The 21,918-nt window shown below is 37.9% G+C and overlaps 4 protein-coding genes and 1 long non-coding RNA gene across 10 annotated transcripts in view; 3 read left to right on the top strand and 2 right to left on the bottom strand.

The window, feature by feature from the left end:
* cntn5 (contactin 5) overlaps positions 1 to 833 on the bottom strand; it is a 166,676-nt gene extending 165,843 nt beyond the window's left edge. The window contains exon 1 of one of the 2 annotated variants that reach the window (XM_086080520.1): positions 791 to 833. The gene's annotated coding sequence lies outside the window, so the exon portion shown is untranslated. The remainder of the gene's footprint in view (positions 1 to 790) is intronic. The other variant, XM_086080517.1, reaches the window with a different exon arrangement.
* A 3,202-nt stretch (positions 834 to 4,035) lies between these two features.
* On the top strand, positions 4,036 to 8,362 carry LOC147171604 (F-box only protein 40). Its single transcript, XM_086081388.1, has 2 exons — positions 4,036 to 5,986; positions 8,106 to 8,362. The coding sequence occupies exons 1-2, from the start codon at positions 4,235 to 4,237 to the stop codon at positions 8,268 to 8,270; spliced, it is 1,917 nt and encodes a 638-aa protein (XP_085937514.1). The 5' UTR covers positions 4,036 to 4,234; the 3' UTR covers positions 8,271 to 8,362.
* A 963-nt stretch (positions 8,363 to 9,325) lies between these two features.
* On the bottom strand, positions 9,326 to 11,431 carry ttc36 (tetratricopeptide repeat domain 36). Its single transcript, XM_086081387.1, has 3 exons — positions 11,250 to 11,431; positions 9,841 to 10,029; positions 9,326 to 9,714 (listed from the first exon to the last, which is right to left on the bottom strand). Exons 1-3 carry the CDS (start codon positions 11,353 to 11,355, stop codon positions 9,425 to 9,427), a joined length of 585 nt encoding a protein of 194 aa, XP_085937513.1. The 5' UTR covers positions 11,356 to 11,431; the 3' UTR covers positions 9,326 to 9,424.
* The window catches only part of LOC147171601 (uncharacterized), a 74,866-nt gene continuing 63,416 nt past the window's right edge, over positions 10,469 to 21,918 (top strand). For all 4 annotated transcript variants that reach the window (XR_015095638.1, XR_015095636.1, XR_015095637.1 and 1 more), the window contains exon 1: positions 10,469 to 10,574. This is a non-coding gene — a long non-coding RNA (uncharacterized LOC147171601). The remainder of the gene's footprint in view (positions 10,575 to 21,918) is intronic.
* The window catches only part of LOC147171602 (uncharacterized), a 13,910-nt gene continuing 7,193 nt past the window's right edge, over positions 15,202 to 21,918 (top strand). The window contains exons 1-6 of one of the 2 annotated variants that reach the window (XM_086079817.1): positions 15,202 to 16,851; positions 17,408 to 17,551; positions 17,643 to 17,805; positions 18,196 to 18,256; positions 19,326 to 19,391; positions 20,578 to 20,643. In XM_086079817.1, coding sequence (XP_085935943.1) covers positions 17,771 to 17,805; positions 18,196 to 18,256; positions 19,326 to 19,391; positions 20,578 to 20,643 — 228 coding nt within the window. In that variant the 5' untranslated portion in view covers positions 15,202 to 16,851; positions 17,408 to 17,551; positions 17,643 to 17,770. Of the gene's footprint in view, positions 17,552 to 17,642; positions 17,806 to 18,195; positions 18,257 to 19,325; positions 19,392 to 20,577; positions 20,644 to 21,918 lie in introns of both variants that reach the window. The other variant, XM_086079818.1, reaches the window with a different exon arrangement.

The following is a 21,918-nucleotide window of genomic DNA, read 5'->3' as shown; positions in this document are numbered from 1 at the left end:
AACGGCTGCACAGTTTCCAATCCCGCCTTTAAATCTTATAACTGCATAATTCAAGAGACGAACCCCCGCAGAACCGCACCGCAGTTCTCCAGCCCGAATGCCTGCCCATAAAATCAAATATATGCTGATTGCGGAGCCTATACGGAGGAGAGCCTGGCAGCTGCCTCTGATAGCGTCGCCATTGCTGATGTGTTCGGGCCGGAGGAGACTTTGCAAGATGCGCATTGAAGATCGTGGTGGGGGGGGGATTGCGCAAGGGAATAGATGATAGTGCAGTCGATGCAAATCAGTGCCATTAGGTAAAGCTTGCAGGACCCGATCGATGAATCTTCATGCAGCCTCACAACACAGCCTATGCATGTACAAGTAACGTGACGGTCACGGTGCATGCTTGACATTTGCAGTGGCGCCTCGAGATTTTTATTTTCGAGATACGAGTCGACGTGATTGTTTGCTTTGACTTGGTGCAGTATGGTGGCAGTGGTCCATTCCATTCAGTTCACAACAAGCAGAAGTTTGGCAAATAGTGAACAATTCATCACAAAAAGAGAATTCAAAAATGTTTAAAATCACCCTCAATTAAAGTTCCCTCTAAAACTAAACATAAAACAAAGAAAATGATACGTTATATATTTAAAACAAACAAACATCACCCTTAGCTTAATGCTAACATATAATGAAAAATGACATTCACATGCTAACAATTACCCTTAATAATGGCAGTTGTAGAACATTTTAAGAGAACGGATAGTTAAATACAACATATGTAGACAGATGATATAATACTCACAGGCATATAGTCTTCACTCTATAAGAAAAATGTCTAATATTACAGCGTCTCAGTCACTTACAGTATAGTAGAAAGACAAGTGCTATTCTTCGTTTGTGTCTGCATTGGCCGCCTATACTGCCTCCATGTGGCTAAGGCGGGTACAACATAAGAAGCCGCAAAATGAAAATGCATCATTAAATCATGATGCACAACTGTTTAATTTGTTTCACTCTATTCAGGAATGCCATTACTATATGGTTATCTCAAGTACAATATACAGTGGTATTTTTCCTTTAAAAAATTATTTCATAATAATTTATTCTATATTTATTGCCTCTTATGTAGTTTTGTATATACTGTTCATGTTATGATAAAAACAAATATATACAGTATACATGTGAAATTATATCAACTGTAAAAACAAAAAAAAATTCCAAGTGATTTATTCCAAATATGGAATATACAAACATGAAAAATACAACATCTAAAAATCAAAATACTGTATGTATAATTTCTAGAAACAAATTACAAATAATGTGGTCAATTTTGTAGTTGTAAAGGTGATTACTGAGCTGCACTGTACTTTCTTTTAATAGAACAAGACTGTCACCCAGTGGAAGAAAGTGGTCAAAGCATCTATTGTAAATATTGTGGCTGTGCAAAGCTGAAAATTCAACAGAAACAATTAAACTGATTTAGTACCTGAAACATGGATTACATTTTTATTTTATTTTTTGTATTTTATATAACTTTTTATTCTTTTCAATTTTTGTAAGCCTGGCAAAAGTGCACAAAATGGAGACGTAATAATAATAATAATAATAATAATAATAATAGTAATAATTATTATTATTATTATATTTAACATACATTTGCATGACTATGGTTCATCACACATGGTGTATAAGTGTTTATATGTTTAATCAAAAACATTTTAAAAAATGGACTTTGTTTATTTAATTCGAAATACATGTAAAAAATAAGAACAAAGACAGAAATTGTATTCCATTTTTCATATTCTATAAACTTTCCTAAAAATTCATCATGGGTTTAATCATTTAAATAATAATTAAATTCGTTAAAATTAATTAAATAATATTTTTAAATAATGTGTTAATTGGTTTATTGTAATTAATACAATACATATATTTCATTACCATTATTTTTAACTTCACCATTTTATATAAATTAAAATAAATATGAAATTGAAATATTGTAATATTTTTAAATGAATTATTTTCCTGAACATAATTCAATTTTTTTTAACCTTATCCACAAATTACCTGACCTGTCTTTCACCTGTGTGTATATGTACTGCATGAAAAATGGAAAAGACCCTTTATTACTCTATAAGAAACGTTATAACTGTTTTGAAATTGTGAGAAAGGCAAGTGTAATTTTTCAAAATAATTTCATATACAAATGTTGTTTCAGTGTATTTCAAGACTGACATCAACAAGATTCCACAGCGGTGACCGTTTTCAGAGTGAGCATGTAGTGCTAGTTGAAGTGTTTAGTGGTGTGCTTATCGCACACAAATGAGAGCCGGTGGCGGTTGTAACTTGACCTTGGCCCCTCCTGAAAAGCTGCGACAATGGCGCCCCGTCCGTCCGTCCGTCCGGTATCGTGGTCCAGTCGGGGCTATTTATAAAGAGCAGACACAGTGCAAGAGGTCAGTCAACGCGAGGTGACATCAACTCAAGAACAAAAGGTGAGACATATTTGCTGTTAAGGTGCTGACTGTTAATGCTTTTGATGTCTGGTAGAAAAGATTTGACATATTCTTTTGATACATATTGTTTTCAAGTAAAACAGGTCATAAAAAATCACACAATTGGATTTGTCCAGCTCAACCATCAACAGTACACTTTTTATGAGATATTATTTGTCATGCACTGTGTTTGACTCTTACACCTACTCAGGTGATTAAAAACATGTATATAAAAATATATATTGCTGAATGTCCAATTTAAGTCAAATTGTATTTGAACACTAATTTCATTTTGTACTTTTGTTGAAAATAATGCTAATGCTTTTTCTAGCTGTGTGAGCGGATCAACAAACTATATAATCCATACTAGGGCTGGGCGATATGGCCCAAAAACGATATATATATATATTTATATATATTTATATATATATATATATATATATATATATATTTATTTTTTTTATTTTTTTCAGTCAAAGCCAAATATGACATGTCACAAGAAGTTTTACTGAAACCGGATATTTTAATGAACAGTGGCAAAATCAAATGAATAAATAATAAACTGTCAGGAGCCTGTCAGGTAATGAGACTGTCAGGAGCACTGCTGAAGCGCAGGAGAGCGAGGATCGCGGCGCAAATTTGAACTATATCAATATAGACGAAATAGTCTAAATCCATATCCCATTTCAAATTATATTGATATGATTTTTATATCAATATATCGCCCAGCCCTAATCCATACATCCTTTTTCTATCCCGCTTTTGCTGTTCAGGGTCACGTGGTAGCTGTAATTATAATAATAATAATAATAATTATAATAATAAAAAAGAGAGAATAAAATACTTAAGTACAACTATTTATTTTTGATATTAATGGTGTTCTGTGTGTTTGAGTGACTTCAGTGATTTCAGCTAAAAACATGGCAAATATGAAACAGGAAGTAGGACTTTCCCTATTTGGTTACAGCAAGTAACTAGCTTGATCGTGTCATTTTTGCTGAGTCATGTAGCTCATGTCTTTCTTTCCAAACGGCTAAAACAGATACTTGTGGGGGAACAATGTCAGTATTTAAAAGTACTTGTTCTACTCCTTAACAAACTCACTAAAAGCGGAAAAGTACAGATTCACCGAATTACTTCTGTGCTAGTATGTACTAATGCAAGCTAGCGTTAGCTCAAAAGAACATAGTTTTGCTAACATTGTTGCTAACAAGTGGCTCATAAATAGAAAAAATGCTAAATTAGCTAATAACAATATGCCTTACCTAAATATGTTTTTTTCATTTTGAAGATAATTTGACTCACAATTGACAACGATCAAACTAGTTGCTGATCGTGTCATTTCTGCTGAGTCTCACATGTTTGCTAACATTGTTGCTAACAAGTGGCTCATAAATGGAAAAAAAATGCTACATTAGCTAATGATAACAATATACCTTACCTAATTATGTTTTTTTCAGATTGAAAATAAACTGACTCTGAATCCCAGGAGTTGGTGATTTTTAGTCTGGCATTAGGCAAAACGATTCACCATGAAACCTTGGTGCTCCAAAGACATAACAAAGCTGTTTTGACAAAGTAAGGAGTAGAAGAAACAGTTTCACCAGAAAAAAAGTCATTACAAAAACAAATCCTCAAGTCAAGAAGAAAAACCAGAAAAATGACTTCAGTAGAGTAATGTAAAGTATTTGTACTTAATTACTTCCCACCAGTGAAGTCGAGCCAATCGAATCGCTTTGCTATTCAGCAGGATGCCGTCGATCCGCCACGAGCACTGCGACCAGTGCTACGCAGTCCAATGCCACGCACCACCGCGGCTCTCCATCGGCTGCGCGGTGGTCCGGTGCCCCAACGACTGCGGCGCCTCCCTGCACGCCTGCAAGGAGGATGACCATCGCCTCCTGTGCCCCAACGAGACGGTCCCTTGCCTCAACGCCGGCTATGGCTGCCCGCTGAGCATGCCGCGGCATCGGCGGGCCCGTCACCTGGAGGCGTGCCCCGCCAGCGTGGTCGGCTGCTCTCAGGAGTGGAACCGCTGGCCCATTGGCGACGACGATCTGACGTTCTACAGAAATGTGTCCCGACAAAGCGAACGGCACCTCGATGTCGCTTTGGCGCTGAGGGATCAAGAACTGCTGTTTAAGTCCATCAAGATGAAAAGCGTTTTCCCTGAGTTGACGCTGAAGGATCCTGAAGATTTAGTTGGGGTCACAAGGGAAGATTATTGTTTCGCCTCTGGTGGATGTACACAGAAGGGGTGCATAGAGGCGATGGAAGAGGAGCCAAGTGACGTAGCAAGCAATAAGTTGGACAAAGAAAGCCTTCAGAACGGCAGCTCGTGGGAGACGATATTCAAGAAGGAGACGAACGGCTGCGAGCAGACGAGCAAAAATGTTGCTAAAAAGGCAGAGAGAGCAAATCAATTAGAGCCGGCGAGACAAAGTTCCTCATGTGAGAACGGAGTGTCTGGCCTGGCCCCTTGGCAAGATGGCGTCTTGGAGAAGTTGGGCAAGGAAGCCAACATTAGCGAGTACAACATGTACCTGGTGCGCAACGGAGCGATGCTCATCAACTTCGGACAGCTCGCCGCCTGCACCCCCAGGGAGAAGGACTTCGTTTACGGTAGCTTGGAACCAATCAAAGTCAAGTCCGTCCGCTCCTTCAACATTCCCGGCAGCTATCGAGCAAAGCGCTGCCACCTGAAGGACCCCGGTCGCAAGGTCAAGGTCGCGCACCGGAGCGTGGACACGGCGGATCTGGGGGTTTCGCTGGAAGAGCTCCCGAAGTGCGACGAGGTGAGCGCTACGCTGCTGTGCTGTCTGGAGAAAGAATTCAAAGGGCATCTCATTTCCGAGAGCACCGGCCTGGACGGCCTGTACGTCAACGTCGGGACGCAAACGCACGACTTTGATTCTGCGCCGTTTCCAACCGAGGCGTCGCTCGCCGACGTCATTGCCGGGAAACGGCGATGCCTTCGCGTCCGCGCGGAATCCGAGTCGGTCACCAGGCGACACAACAGGACCAGCTCGGCATTCAGCCGCACGTGCGACCTCTTCTTCCGCCGCGACGAATACCCCTCGCACTTCAAGAACGTGCACTCTGAGATCCAGGCCGGCCTCGGCGGTTGGTTCCTGCAACGTTGTCCCCTGGCATACCTCGGTTGCACTTTCGCCCAGACTCGGTTTCACCCAGAGGGTCAAGCGGCTGAGGTCAAATACCACCGCGGCGTCGACAAGCTGGTCGTCCAGCCAGACGTCCCGTGGGAGCTGCTTGAGGGTATCGGAGCGTCCCGTCACCGGGACCATTTGAGCCAACTGCCCCTGGAGATCCTCCAGCAGGTCGCCGGACACTTGGACACGTTCACCTTGTCGCAGTTGTCACAGGTGTCGCGTCCGATGAGGGAGGTGTGCGCAACCTTGTTGCAGGCGCGAGGGATGGTGTCCCTCAAGTGGGAGAAGAAGACATACTCCCACGGGGGGAGCTCCTGGAAGAGTCGAAAGAAAGTAAGTATCCATCCATCCATTTTCTGTCCTTCTTGCCCTAGTGTTGTACTTCTCAAGATCGGTCTTGGTCTCAAGACCGCTTTTTAAGGGTCTCGGCTACAATTAGAATTGTATTATTTGAAAACCAACATAGCAGAATTTGTTTTCGTTGCAAACGTAGTGAAAAGAAAAGATACTGGTCATTTTGTTTTGGGTCTTTTGGGGATTTTTTTTTTGATGTATACAGTCTTGGTCTTGACCTTCAAAAGTCTGGTCTTGTCTCCGTCTCAACCTCTAAAAGTCTTGGTCTTGTCTCGACCTCCAAAAGTCTTGGTCTTGTCTCGACCTCCAAAAGTCTTGGTCTTGTCTCAATCTCAACCTCCAAAAGTTTTGGTCTTGTCTTGACCTTCAAAAGTCTTGGTCTTGTCTAAGTTTCATACGCCAAAAGGCTGGGTCTTTTTTCGGTCTCGGCCTCCAAAAGTCTTGATCTTGTCTCAGTCTCAGCGTCCAAAAGTTTTTGTCTTTCTAAAAGTTTTGTTCTTGTCTCGACCTTCAAAAGCCTTGGTCTTGTCTCAATCTCAACCTTTAAAAGTTTTGGTCTTGTCTTGACCTTCAAAAGTCTTGGTCTTGTCTCACTCTCGACCTTCAAAAGTCTTGGTCTTGTCTCAATCTCAACCACCAAAAGTTTTGGTCTTGTCTCGACCCTCGAAAGTCTTGGTCTTGTCTCACTCTTGACCTTCAAAAGTCTTGGTCTTGTCTAAGTTTGAAACGCCAAAAGGCTGGGTCTTTTTTCTGTCTCGAATTCCAAAAGACTTGGCCTTGTTTTGTTCTCGACCTCCAAAAGTCTTGATCTTGTCTCAGTCTCAGCGTCCAAAAGTTTTTGTCTTTCTAAAAGTTTTGTTCTTGTCTCGACCTTCAAAAGTCTTGGTCTTGTCTCGACCTTCAAAAGTCTTGGTCTTGTCTCGACCTTCAAAAGTCTTGGTCTTGTCTATCTCTCGACCTTCAAAAGTCTTGGACTTGTTTCGATCTCGACCTCCAAAAGTCTTGATCTTGTCTCGGCCTCGACACTCTCTAGTCTCGATAATATCTTGGTCTTGATTGGTGTGACCTTGACTACAACACTTGTCCTCATTAAAGTCGGCGGTGATTTTGGAGCCTGTCGCAGGTGATTTTGGGCTGGTCGCCAGCCAATCAGAGGACACGTACAGACAAACCACCATTATCATTGAATAATGCAACGCTGGATGAAAATCACTAGAACCGTCGAGCATTACCGTGGTTGCCTGGTTTGGATTTTGGATGCAGTTGAAGGAACTTGAACAAACCTACACCCGGTGTCCGCCAATCACAGTCAGTTTGGAATTCATTTTGGACAAAAAATATATCACAGGCAGAGCAGTCCGGCCTAAACGTCCCTATCACTTCCTCCCCGCTATCTAACTCTTGCTTTGTTAGCTGTCAGTGGAAAATGTCAACTATATGAAACAGCTGCCGCATTGTCAACACCAGCCAGACTCTCTGCAACAATACAAACTATGCAGGGAACATTTCATCACTTCACTATTAAAAACCTTAGTAGGTCATGTTTAAGATATGCGCAGACGTCATGTGACATACAATTGATAGACAAAAGTATTGGGACATTTTGGTATTTATACCTCCAGGGGTCTGCAAAAATAATTAGCTTTTTGTCAAACTACATTTTTTTTTTGCCTGAAATGTGTTGGTATATTTTTATTTAGTTATTGCACTGTTGAAATTGAACCAGCGCCTCTTTATGAGATTTAAAGGGCAAAGGCGGTATATTTATGTACGGACGGGGTGATCACAAGACAAGCAGCATGCATTAGGTGATGCGATGCGAATGGCCTGACAGCAGGGCAGAGAGGCGATCATTCATGGAAACAGTTCGTTGATAAACGCGACCTGGACAACAGCTGAGCATGTGCTCCCAAATCAAGGTCGTAAATTGTTGTGAGTGTTGGAATGGACGCAAAAAATAACATCCTGCAGTCACATGCAGTGTGTCAAAAAATTTTTTGGTGGGGGGGTGCAAGTCAATGAACTCAAAATTTCAAGACATGACATTTTAACCAGACTTTGCCTACGTGTCATCCCTGCAATGTGTTTTGGTCCACAGGTTTGGGAGTTCAGCTCTTTGTTTTGCCCCGTGGAGCGATGGCGCTTCAGCGAGGTGCCCTCCATGGCCGACCACCTGCAAACGTGCCCCTTCTACCAGAGGGAGCGCCGCACAGAACCCGTGGCGTTAAGTGGCCTGCAGGAAGTCAGCAGAGAAGAAAGATAAATGCGATGGACTGCATATCCAGATATATGCATTTCCTGCATATTACTATTGTGTAATTTACCGGGTGTTTGTTTTTTGTTTGTCTGTAGATGCATCTGATATAAATACCTGTACTCTGATATGCCCTAAAATGTCCCAAGATGCTGTTAAGCTAGCACAATTTAGCCCGTTAATGGATTTATGGATTGTGGATGTACATGAGCACTTGTGCAGTGTTTTTTTTGGAAATTGTTTTAATAAAAGTTATGTAAGATGAGTGCATTAGATTGTTTGTATATGTTTATATGCGGTTTAAACTAGAGTGTTGCATTTAGAGTAGAATCCTGGTCATCTTTTCCTATTGAAATGAATAGAAATGTAATGTAACAGTTCCACAACACCTACTTTTGATCCTATTTTTATTTATTTATTTTTCTATAAAAACACACACACAGAGCATTGTTTTTATTGCCCTTTACCAACAACACCGCTAGATGGCACTATGACACTATGTATTTTCAAATGCCTCTTGACTTGTACTAAATAGCACTTTTTAGAAAAACATCCAGCAACCATGATTAATTCCCTTATGTTTTGTGTAAAAAGCGAATGAATAGATAAAATCACATTAAAAAAAAAGTATTGGATCATATTGGATTGTGTAGGTGTACCTAATGAAATGTCCAGTTTAGACTCCAAAACAATCATGTCCGTAATGGTTGATTACACTGCCATCTACTGGTGATCAGCTTAAGTGCATTTTGATTTGATGCTAAGAGATGACAACGTTGCGCCACACTGAAACAAAATATTATGATTTTTGTGTGTGTTATAAGTCATTGTCCTCAAGTATAAAAAATTGCAGGCAATTTGATTTTAAACAGGTCTCAATTCAGTGAGAAAAATGTTCATTTCACACTACACAAAACTAAATGCAGCTCAGCTTACCTTTTAGCTAAGACATTTCAGAGAGTGAGGTTGGTGCTTCTAAGTGGCTTTGAAACTTTGTTGTGGGCGGAGAAACAGTGTGGGGGTAATAGCCTTAAGAACACATTTTCAAGAATCGGCATCTGACAAAAAATTGCATGGCTGTTTAATTTCATACTTGAGACCAAAATATTTGTATGCAAATAATTTTAAAAAGTGTATTACTATTTCTCTAAAATGCAAAAAGTTTAGTATCTTGACTGCGCCTCCAGTGGCGACTCGCACATGTCGGGGTTGCGCAGCTTGCCGATGACCTGCTGCAGCATATTGTTGCAAAGCGCCGCGTACGGGTTCAGCATCACCGCCTGCTGGCGGGCAAACTCATTGCCGAGCGCCGCCGCCTTCTGGAAGTCCCGACGCGCCTCGTCGTCCTGGCCCGCCAGCCTGCGCAGGAGGCCCCGTTGCACAAGCGCCTGGCAGGCCGTCCGCCCCTGGCCCCCGCTCAGGGAGACGGCTTGGTCCAGGTCCTCCAGAGCGCCTGAGGACAAAGAAGATCATACTGGAGATGAAGAAAGTGATATGTTCAATTTTGCTGGTACAGTCCACTTGCATTAGGGCAAGTATATCCGGCAAATGAGCTTTCAAGGGTTATTGTTGTTCGTACCTGGCGTGTTGCCTTTGAGTCGAAGGGTCTGCGCCCGGTTGTTGTAGGCGGACGCCCGCCGGGGAAGAATGCGTATGGCCTGGCCGAACAGCTGAAGGGCCGCCTCCAAATCTCCCGCCTCGGCTGCAGAAACCCCACGAGTCTCCAAGTCCTTCACTTGTCTCAGTGAGTCCACGTTGAAGGGGTTGTCTGGCAGGGGTGAGAGAAACCGCTTGGCAAGGGGGTATTTTTGACATTGACTCTTGCAAAGAAAGAGGTAATAAAGTAAAAAAAAAGAAAAAAAGGTTATATGTTCTGTACAGCTCCACTAGTCTAAACCAAGGTTATTTTAGTAAACGTAAACTTAAATTTAAAAAACAATTTCGTTAACATAATAAAATAAAAACGAGAATGCTTAAAAAAAATAAAAAAATTAAAAATTAAAAAACGAACTTAAACTAACTATAATTATGGCGAAAATGTCCTTTGTTTTAGTCTTTGGTAATTAATTTAATGCATGAGCCTTTGGGGATGATTTTCAATGTGATTTTAAGTATATTTATTTCAATATTAACCGGAACAAGGACGTTTGAAAGTGTGTCACACAGAAGTGACGTCATCTAACAGCAGCCAATAGAAAAGCACCTTAAGATGACATCGCTCTTAGGCGACAATTTTGCGTGCTTGACTTTTGGCTCCAATGGCTCAACTCGCCTGCTTTTTTTTCTTTAAACTCAACCGAAATACAACGCCAGGTAAGAAATGAGTTACTTTTAAAAACATTTTTTTTTTTTTACAATGGTGTTTATTAAATATTGCGCGCAAGTAATAAACAAACAAAAAAGAAAACTAATACTGAAACAAACTAAAACGGATAAAAACAGAACCACCCTGAAAACGAATTAAAACAAACACAATTTAAAAAACAAAATTCAAAACGAAATAAAAGCTAAAACTAAAATTCCAAAACTCTAATAACCCTGGTCTAAACCCGGAATTCTAATTAGTATTCCATTTGTGGAATATGAATTAAGCAGCAAAACCCACCCGTTTTTATCCACCTTACTGGGCAGCCATTTTGCCACTTGCTGTCAACTAAAAATAACATCACAGTGGCAAAAGGTAACGACCAATCGTGTAGGAGTGGAGGAGCTCATAGCGGTAAGGTGGTGCGAGACCATTTAAAGGTTTAAAAACAAAATATAAGAATCTTAAAATGTACAGGGAGCCAGTGAAGGGAGGCCCCAAAAGTGAACCCTGTGGAACACCATACGAAAATGGGTCAGAGTGGGACACAGCTAATTAACGATTAACTTATTGCACGGAAGTTAAATAAAAAATAAGTACCTAAATGTTTAAAAATGAAGAATGCAAATGAAACAAAAAAATCTATTTGGAAAAACCTTGTACGTCCCCACATCAAGACTCACCGTCGCCTGTTAATTCCTGCTCTTGGTCCAGGCCGGGGACGTCTCCAAAGGGCGTGTTGGGGCTGAAAATGGCCTGCAGGACCGCTCGGTCGTGCTCAGATGCCATTGTTAGCAAAAAGATGACCAACGGAGAGGAAAAGTGTTTGTAAGTTTACAGCAGGAGGGGGGGAGCGTGGTGATTTGGGCCGCACAAGCAAAAAGTGCAGCCAGCCAATGGGGTGAGGGGGTGGGAGAGGAGGTGGACTTTGAGCACATCTGTGTGTAGTTAGCTGGAATGACGCTGCAAAGTGGTAGGGGAGCTTTTAAGAACAGGGGTGGGGGGAGAAGGGGGTGATATTGTTTGAGTACTGAAACATCCAAAATGGATATTGGATTCAAATGGATAGGAATACAGTATACCGCATCATATTTGTCTATCTATCTGTACGGGTGATGTATCGTGATGGGCAAAGTCGGTAAATGCTTTTGCACTAAATGGAAAATGACCTTAGTGTCCATTTTGTGACAAATTTATATATTTGGGGGTGTACTGTTTTTTCGCCCCTAATAGAATAGTGCATTGTTTTAACAATGTTTGCTCAACTGTCATTATTGTAATTTTGGTTTACTAAAGCATGTGAAATGAATATAGTTGTAATAGAAAATACTCTCTTTAAGAACCGAGATTTCAACTGATAAAAAAAAAAAAATGGTACTAGTGTATTTTAAAAAAATGTCTACAGAATATTAATTTCCACATTTGAATTTAATTAGTTTATTTTTTGTGTGTATGTGAACACATTTGACTTGTTTCAAGCAATTTCATCACAACAAATATCTTATTTTAATGAAATGTCAAAATTTTCAAATGTGTTTCTTTTATCCATACAATATTCCTTTTTTATCATTCATTCACCCTCTATTTAGTTTCCATTTGATTGACTCTCAAAGCGGTTATTTTTTATTTTAATTTAATAATTTTTTTTTATTGTATAGCTCTTATTGTTTTAATTCATTTTTATTATTGTATTAATTTTTTGACACATGCGGCTATTTAAGTATTACATTATTTTATACTTTCAATATTTATTAATTCATTCATTCATTAATGTTTTTGCCTTTTCGGGAATTTTAAGCCTGTTCCCTTCGCGGATATTTTTTTTCTTTTTTTTTCTTTTTTCACTGAATTTTTTTAATGTTGATAATTAAGACTGTGAGTAATTCAAATTCACACTGACGACCTCTCATTTTGAGTGCTGTATCGTGCTTGTGACACTTAAAAGCTGCTGATGAAAGCACCCAATTGACATTAATTAACCAGTGCCAAATATTACAGCTACTTCTTCAGCACATCTTTCAATGAAGAGGACAAAAGATTGAAATAAAGCAGATCATTGAAAGCCAGACAAGCAGCAACTTTAAAGGAAAATCTCTTTAATTCTGAGGTTTGAAGGCTAGGTTAGGGTTTTAAGCCTTAGTTAAGGTTTCAAAACCGTTTCTAATTAGTCTGTCATGCCAGGGTTGGTGGAATAAGTACGGTTTTAAGTAACAGGATTAGGGTAACAAACAGAAGTGGCAAATCCAGGTCCAGAAAGTAAAACCCCTTCCACAGTTTGGCTTTAACCATTGATGCTAGCGAGCTAGCTAGCAAGCTAGCAGCTAAACAAGCACCCTGTGAGCTAGCTAGTGAGCTAGCATCCCACACTGTGGCAGGGTTTTGCCTTTCTGGACCTGGATTTGCCGCCTCTGGTATCAAACCTAGTTTAGGATTTCAAGTTAGAGTTTCAAATTCGAGCTCCAGTCCTTGATTAGAGTTTCAAATCAGTAAAACAATAGTTTGGAATTCAAGTCAGGGTTTGAGTTATGGTGTTAAACAAAATAGAGGGATTCAAATGAGGGTTTTGAATTGGGTTTTCAAATAAAGATTTCAAGCCTGTGTTGATGTATCAAACAAGGTTGAGGGTTTCAAATGAGGGTTTCAGGCCTGGGTTAGGGTATCAAATCACAGTAGTAGTTCAAGCCTTTATTAAGGTTTGCATGGCTTTTCTTTTCTTTATATATATAAATATTACATTTTTTCGTCTGTTTTATTTCTTCTTTGTAAGTCGCAGTGTCCCATCGCTATTTTAGGACAATAATCATCAGCGCAAAAAGGCATCCATGTTTGCAGTGCATTTGCTCGTAGTCCCTCCCCCCCTCCTCCTCCGTGTGTCACTGCACACACTGTAAACCGTCAAACTGGTAATCGGCCCGTGTCTAGTCTGAAACTAGTGTTTGAAACCATGATTGACAATTCAAAGTGCGAAGCAGCTTGACGGTTTGAAATGAGGGTTTCAAGCCTTGGTTGGCGTTATAAAATGAGGGTTTCAACAAAGGCGTCATTTTCTGTCCTTTAAAATCTTGCATCAGTAATGTCTGCTGTAGTCTATAAATAGCGCGTTGAGGAGATGCCATTTGAATGGGATTCAAATAAGTCTGCAGATGATTCATAAGAGAGTGTGTCGGGCAGTGCGCGCAGCTGTGTCATCGCGCTCGTATTTGTCGGCCGTGTTCCAGTTCGGAGGCCCGAGGACGAGCGTCCCGCTGAGCTTCCAAGGACTGGCTGACACGCCACATGGAGTTCAGGCTGCATTTTTTTTTCTTTACTCGGGAGAGAGTAGACGTTAAAAAAGTGTCACTTCGTAAGCAGCTTAGTCCATTTTGGCAACGGCTTCCCCTTTGAAGTCTGGGGATCGTTACCTCCGCCAAGGGTGGAGAAAGTGCTAGTCTTACACAACAGATTACTGTTTAATTTAAAGAGTAGCACATGTGCGCAACTGGTGGTTCAAGACCAATTTATTGAGCCATGGCACTCGTTCTCATGAGAAACCATCAAATAAAAATGTCACAAATGAAAAATGTATGCAAGTATTTTTTTTTTAATAATAAAACATTGCTCTATTATGTGTGTGTGTGTGTGTGTGTGTATATATATATATATATATATATATATATATATAAAATAATCGCATAACTTCAAGCGTTAGCTCATGATAATCGCAAATTTTAGATCCGTTTTAAATGTACAATAAAATATTTTTCTCTAAGTTTTCATACTCTTGTTAACATAAGTGGGAAAACATTTTTAGAAATATGGTTGCATATTTTAGTCATTGCTACAGTAATTTCATAATAATTCATAAAATTAAGTAAAAAAAAAAACGGGGGTGATATTGATTTGTGTTGAGGTCATTTTCTGCCACTAGATGGCATAATTGCATTTGTAAGGCGCTGGTGACGGCTGCATTTTTCTTTTCATATTAAGAGCTATGTAATCTTTAACATGAAGTAACTTGTGAAATTCTGCACATTTTTAAAATTGTAAAATACAACTTGACCCCAGTCTCAACAAATATATGCATTGTTATGAAATGTATAACTGCTAAATGTTGACGTGGGCGTGTCTGCTTCGTTGCGACTGGAATTCCCCCAGTACAGGCTTTCCAAGTAAGGGGCGGTCATTAATTAAAAAAATTAGTGGCGTTAAAGGAGCTTTAAATTAACTCAAAATTAACGCACTAATTTTGGCATATATATATATATATATGTATATATATATATTGCATCCGGTATTTTGGAGCCAAAGAACTGTACTTTTGTAGGGCATTGGCGTCATCTTGTGGCACCTTAGGACATTAAAAAGAGCACACACGCATTGAGAGCGCTACAAGAAAAAATAAATAAATAAATAAATAAACGGAAATAGATGTATGTATTCACATTTTCACCCGCCAAGTCAAGTGTTGTCATGGCAGGATGCACTCGAGAAACTGCTCTCTGGTTTTGTGTGTGTGTGTGTGTGTGTGTGTGTGTGTGTGTGTGTGTGTGTGTGTGTGTGGGGTGTGTGTGTGTGTGTGTGTTTGCCTTTGTGTATTATGAGGACATGTCACCTGAATACACGCAACACTGCGAGGACATTTTGAATTATGAGGACACAGCCCATGTCCTCATAATTCATTCAATGCAGAAGTGCTTCTAGGGCTGTAGAAGGCTTAAATCCAAAGTTTTAGCCAATGTCCTTGTAAACCATAATTACATGAATTTGTGTATTTTTGTGTATTTGATGACGCCCCCTGTAGGAAGGTCCTCGTAATGCACCACTTCATGAATTATTCACACCAGTGTATATTTCACAGCATTTGATTGGCTGACCGTCACCTGTCCCCACAATTACGCACATGTCCCCATAATTCAGTTTTTTCTCAAAATGCTGTGTATTGTGAATGTTTGTCTGTAGACGCAGAGCCTTTTTTTTTTTTGCAGCCACCAATTCCTAAGTAGATCAATTAAATAATGAAATACACTATGACATTTAATTATATATTTCAGCATTTAATTCTTGCAGTGGTTGTTTATTTGAAAATATACAATGGTTAACAGCTGTTTATCACATCACTTTGAACAGCTGGAGGCAGAGACAGAGAAACTGTCAGTGCCGTATATTGATTCATCATTTAACATCCCACCCTGCCTTTACAATGTAACATCTTTCTGTACACCAGTGGCCAAATGTTTTGAGAATGACATTGATTTTCTAAAAATCTCCAGTGCTGACTTATTATTATTGTTTTTTTATGATGGCAATTTGCATGTACTCCAGAATGTTATAGTGATTAGATGAATTGCAAAGTCCCTATTTGCCATGAAAATTAAAGTAATTTCCTTTAGTGACCTTACAAACTTTAAGTGAAGAAGGCTTCAGGGCACCCAAGAAAATCCAGCAAATGCCAGGACTATCTCCCAAAGTTGATTCAGCTGCGGGATAAGGACATCACCACCAGTGTAGAGCTTGCTCAGGAATGGCAGTAAGCAGGTATGAGTGCATCTACACCCATGGTGAGGGAGTAAGACTTTTGGAGGATGGCCTGGTGTGACCAGTGAAAAGGGGATTCCATAAATACAGACCAAAATAAGAAAAAAAGAGTTGAAGTTATTTTCTCTGATTAACCCCCTTTCCAAATGTTTGGGGCATCCGGAAAAATGCTTGTCTGGAGAAGAAAAGGTGAGCGCTACCATCAGTCCTGCTTCATGCCAAAAGGAAAGCATCATGTGACCATTCATTTGCAGGGTTGCTTCTCAGCCAAGGAATTGGGCTCGCTCACAATTTTGCCAAAAAACACATGCATCCATTACTAAAGTATAGTACTAAAACATCCTCGGACAGCAACTGTATGACAGCAGCAAGGTTATTTTATTTACTAAGGCAAAAAAACATTTTCGTTAATGAAAAAAAAAACATTTTTAAAAAACTGAAACTGAAATCACATTTTATGATTACAAAATGATCTATAATTCTAGCAATAATATCCTTTGTTTTCGTCTGTGGTAATTCATTTAATATATGAGCCTTTGGGGTTCATTTTAAATGTGATCTATTTTTTTTTATTGACACTGTAAATCATAGAACAATAGCCACTCTTATCAACAGTTCATAATCCAACGACTGAACCAATTTGTTGATTTGAACGGGATTTATTATATTGCCCTGAGTACGGAAGTGACGTCATCTAGCAGCCCCGATAGAGAACCGCCCCCGGCTCTATTTACTTCACGAGATGTGATGGCGTGTAGCTGTGCTAATGAGGTAGGTTTGAAGCTCGAATTTTTCCTGTTGTTGTTGGTCGCTTGTGTACATTGCTCCCTCTTTCGCGAAAATGATTTATAATGCAAGTCCAGTGTAAGTGCAGCTAAGCTTACGTTAGCATACCTAACCATCTGTTGATTATGATGGATGCAGCTAATTATTTAGAATTGCTACGCTTCTGTTAGCGACGGTTAGCATAGCAGAGCTAACCGTCTGTTGAGTAAGATGAATGCTAATTGCAATTTTTAAGAGGAAAGCAATAACAGGCTGGTTTTTGATGTGAAAATATACAATGGCTTAGTATTACCAGTACAGTATAAATGAAGTATTGGTAAATTGCTGCATTTGTGTTTACTTAAATTTGTTCTTTCAATAGAAATATTTCAGTAAAGTCTGTTAGTGTTCATTACATTTAATTTATGCAAATATTTAGCAGAGCTGTGCTATCCACTGTATTTTATTTTCGTTGGCACATTTACTGCACAATGAAAGTCAACTTCAAGACATCTGCACCAAGTTACCTATCAAACTGATTGAAACTCATTTTTTTCTATAGCTTTAGATCATTATCTTCAGTGAGACATGTCAGTCATGAGGCCACAGAGGGCAAAAGTTAAACCCAAAGAAGAGGTAGCATACTTTTCATCCTTAGGTAAAGACAAGAATGGCTTCACCATAAAATATATTAATTAATTCAAAGGTGAGTATTGGTAAAATATTCTTTAGTATGGGTCTAGTTTTCATTATTGTTATAATGAAATATTTCTGTTGTATCCTTTTTTCTTTGTAAGGTCGAGGAGTGTTCAGTTCCTGCTCCTTTCAGAAGAGAGACTTTCCTACTGAATATCGAGGAGAAGTTCTAAGCAAACAGGAACGTGAAAACAGGCTGAGAGTGTATCATGATGCCCGGAAGGTTTTCATGTTTGAATTTCGCTACAATGGAAAAACACTATGGTATGTTTATATGGTGTGTTGTCACACTTAATTTTGTTTTTTTGGGGGGATATCGTGCAAGGTTTGACAAAACATAAAAGATTAATTAAAACTCAAAAGCAAAAGTACATTATTTTCTCAATATAATTTTTTTATTTTTTTATTTCATTTTTTACAATATTGTGACTTGTTTTTTTATTTTACTTTTACAGTTATCGTGAGTATCGCTAACCTCACAATATCATGTTAATTATCATATCGTGATTTCTTATGACATTTGGATATTGTGTCATACATGTGACATACTAGAATTACTGGTTGCACATTCATGATTACATGAAATTATATTATAGCAGTCTAGTCTTAGTAAGAATTTAATTGTATTGGTATTTTTCTATTCATCTGCCCCAGGTTTCCACTGAAGCACAACCTGATGAAGACACAGCTATCAGACTGCGCCAAAGTTGACCAGGTGACTAGATTTCTTTTTGAATGTTGTTGAAATCAGTTTTCCGAAGCAAGACATTAGTGGAGGGTGGAGATACTAGGGCTGCACAATATGTGGAAAATATCTTGCCGCACGAATGACTCATGCAATATGTGTATTGCAAAGACGTGCAACAAATGAATATTGGATTAATTGTATACTTTAGTCTGAGGCTAAGCAATATGGCCAAAAAATAAAATAAAAAGTATTTTAAACCAACCATCCAGCATTCTGCCACCACTTGTGCAAAATTACAACTCACAATAACATCTGGATGTAACAGAACATAACAACAGCTTTTAATAATCCAGAAGACAAAATACATTTCACGATTTAGCAAATTTTCAACGATTCAATTTAAATTTAATTTATTCAATTAATTTGATTTATTGCCAGGCCCTACTTGAGTCTGAATTTGACCAATCAGAGACAACATTAATTGCGCATCGCCATACAAGAGAATTGTATCGAGGAGCATTACTAACAAAAAATAACTTATTTGGATAAGACTAGATCACAATGAGCATGATTATTTTTCTGCACGTACGTGTATTTCTTTAATTAGATTATATAGATATATATATTAGGTCCATGTTCAATGTCAAAATAATCTCCATCACTGTATAAAACACCCATGTCGCATGTTTTGTCAATACTGTGCAGACCTCACAGGTGCATAGTCTTCACAATGTCGTAGTTGTGAATAACTGACACTCTGAGGACAGTGTATTTACACACTGCGAATGTAAAATAAGTTTTCAGGGGTTTGGAGTTACACATACAGTCCTCATAATTCATACTCTGGTATGGACACTCTGAGGACTGTGTATTTTCTATTAATTGTTTCATTGTGAAAAATAGACGTCACCAATTTACACAAACCACTAGTGCTGACGGATTATTTATTTTTCAAATAGCAAATAAAATGTATTTGCATTCACAATACTTTAACCTATTCATTGTTCTTTATGTACTGTAACTGTGTAAATGCACAGGTACAGTCGTGTTACTAAGAATTTAATTTTATATGTATTTTTCTCTTCATGTGTACCAGGTTTCAAATGAAGCACAACCTGAAGACATAGCTAAAGATGTAGCTGTCACTGACCAAGTTGACCAGGTGACTAGATTTGTTTTTGAATGTTGATGTTGAAATACATTTTTCAGAAGCAAGACGTAGCACAATATATAAAAAAATATTTTGTCGCACGAATGGCTCATGCATATACTGTATGTATGTATACAGTATATGTGTATTGCAAAGACATGCAACAAATGAATATTGGATTGTATACTTTAGTCTGACTTTGACCAATCAGAGACTACCTTAATTGCGCATCGCCATACAAGAGAACCGTATTGAGGGGCATTACTAACAAAAAATAACTTATTTGTATAAGACTAGATCACAATAAGCATGCTTATTTTTCCGCATTAACGTGTATTTCTTTCTTTGGATTATAAAGATTTCTCTATTTCTCTATCTTTATCTCTATATCTATCTATCTATATCTATATATCTGTCTCTCTATGTCTCTCTCTCTCTATATACAGTATATATATATCTATACATCTATATCTGTATGCATGTGTGTGTGTGTATATATATATATATATATATATATATATATATGTATATATATACATACATATATATATATATATATATATATATATGTATATATATACATACATATATATATATATATATATATATATATATATATATATATATATATATAGATATGTATGTATATATACATACATATATATATATATATATAGATATATACTGTATATATAGAGTGTGTATGTATACAGTATATGTATAGATCTTTTTTTTAGGTCCGTGTTAAATGTTTAATCTCCATCACTGTATAAAACACCCATGTCGCATGTTTTGTCAATACTGTGTAACCCTTGCAGATACATAGTCCTCACAATGTCGTAGTTGTGAATAACTGACACTCTGAGGACAGTGTATTTACACACTGCGAATGTAAAATAAGTTTTCAGGGGTTTGGAGTTACACATACAGTCCTCATAATTCATACTCTGGTATGGACACTCTGAGGACTGTGTGTTTTCTATTAATTGTTTCATTGTGAAAAATAGACGTCACCAATTTACACAAACCACTAGTGCTGACGGATTATTTATTTTTCAAATAGCAAATAAAATGTGTTTGCATTCACAATACTTTAACCTATTCATTGTTCTTTATGTACTGTAACTGTGTAAATGCACAGGTGGTCGTGTTACTAAGAATTGAATTTTATATGTATTTTTCTCTTCATGTGTACCAGGTTTCAACTGAAGCACAACCTGAAGACATAGCTGAAGACGTAGCTGTCACAGACCAAGTTGACCAGGTGACGAGATTTATTTTTGAATGTTGATGTTGAAATCCATTTTTCAGAAGCAAGATGTTGCACAATTTATAAAAAAAAATATCTTGTCGCACGGATGGCTCATGCAATATGTGTATTGCAAAGACATGCAACAAATGAATATTGGATTGTATACTTTAGTCTGATTTTGACCAATCAGAGACTACCTTAATTGCGCATCGCCATACAAGAGAATTGTATTGAGGAGCATTACTAACAAAATATAACATTTGGATAAGACTAGATCACAATGAGCATGCTTATTTTTCCGCATTAACGTGCATTTCTTTCTTTGGATTATAAAGATCTCTATCTCTATCTTTATCTCTATATCTATCTATCTATATCTATATATCTGTCTCTCTATGTCTCTCTCTCTCTATATACAGTATATATATCTATACATCTATATCTGTATGCATGTGTGTGTGTATGTATGTATGTGTATATATATATATATATATATATATATAGATATATATAGATATATATATATATATATATATATATATATAGATATATATATATATATATATATATATATATATATATATATATATATATATATATATATATACTGTATATATAGAGTATGTATGTATGTATATATGTATGTGTATATATACAGTATATGTATAGATCTTTTTTTTAGGTCCGTGTTAAATGTTTAATCTCCATCACTGTATAAAACACCCATGTCGCATGTTTTGTCAATACTGTGCAGCCATCACAGGTGCATAGTCCTCACAATGTCGTAGTTGTGAATAACTGACACTCTGAGGACAGTGTATTTACACACTGCGAATGTAAAATAAGTTTTCAGGGGTTTGGAGTTACACATGCAGTCCTCATAATTCATACTCTGGTATGGACACTCTGAGGACTGTGTATTTTCTATTGATTGTTTCATTGTGAAAAATAGACGTCACCAATTTACACAAACCACTAGTGCTGACGGATTATTTATTTTTGAAATGGCAAATAAAATGTGTTTGCATTCACAATACTTTAACCTATTCATTGTTCTTTATGTACTGTAACTGTGTAAATGCACAGGTACAGTCGTGTTACTAAGAATTTAATTTTATATGTATTTTTCTCTTCATGTGTACCAGGTTTCAACTGAAGCACAACCTGAAGACATAGCTAAAGACATAGCTGTCACAGACCAAGTTGACCAGGTGACAAGATTTCTTTTTGAATGTTGATGTTGAAATACATTTTTCAGAAACAAGACGTTGCACAATTTATAAAAAA

This window comes from Leptonotus elevatus, chromosome 7 (genome assembly GCF_054856555.1).
Source record: "Leptonotus elevatus isolate MCC_2025b chromosome 7, RoL_Lele_1.0, whole genome shotgun sequence".
Taxonomy (NCBI): domain Eukaryota; kingdom Metazoa; phylum Chordata; class Actinopteri; order Syngnathiformes; family Syngnathidae; genus Leptonotus; species Leptonotus elevatus.
This window is presented reverse-complemented; position numbering and strand designations above follow the sequence as displayed.

What these genes read in the sequence shown, in the direction of transcription:
- LOC147171604 (XM_086081388.1), top strand. Translation starts at nt 4,235, where the DNA reads ATGCCGTCGATCCGCCACGAGCACTGCGACCAGTGCTACGCAGTCCAA. An exon ending in CCTGGAAGAGTCGAAAGAAA is followed by an intron (nt 5,987 to 8,105) that starts GTAAGTATCCAT and finishes TTTGGTCCACAG; the next exon opens with GTTTGGGAGTTCAGCTCTTT.
- ttc36 (XM_086081387.1), bottom strand. Translation starts at nt 11,355, where the DNA reads ATGGCATCTGAGCACGACCGAGCGGTCCTGCAGGCCATTTTCAGCCCC. An exon ending in GCAGGAATTAACAGGCGACG is followed by an intron (nt 10,030 to 11,249) that starts GTGAGTCTTGAT and finishes CACCCCTGCCAG; the next exon opens with ACAACCCCTTCAACGTGGAC. An exon ending in ACTCAAAGGCAACACGCCAG is followed by an intron (nt 9,715 to 9,840) that starts GTACGAACAACA and finishes CTTTGTCCTCAG; the next exon opens with GCGCTCTGGAGGACCTGGAC.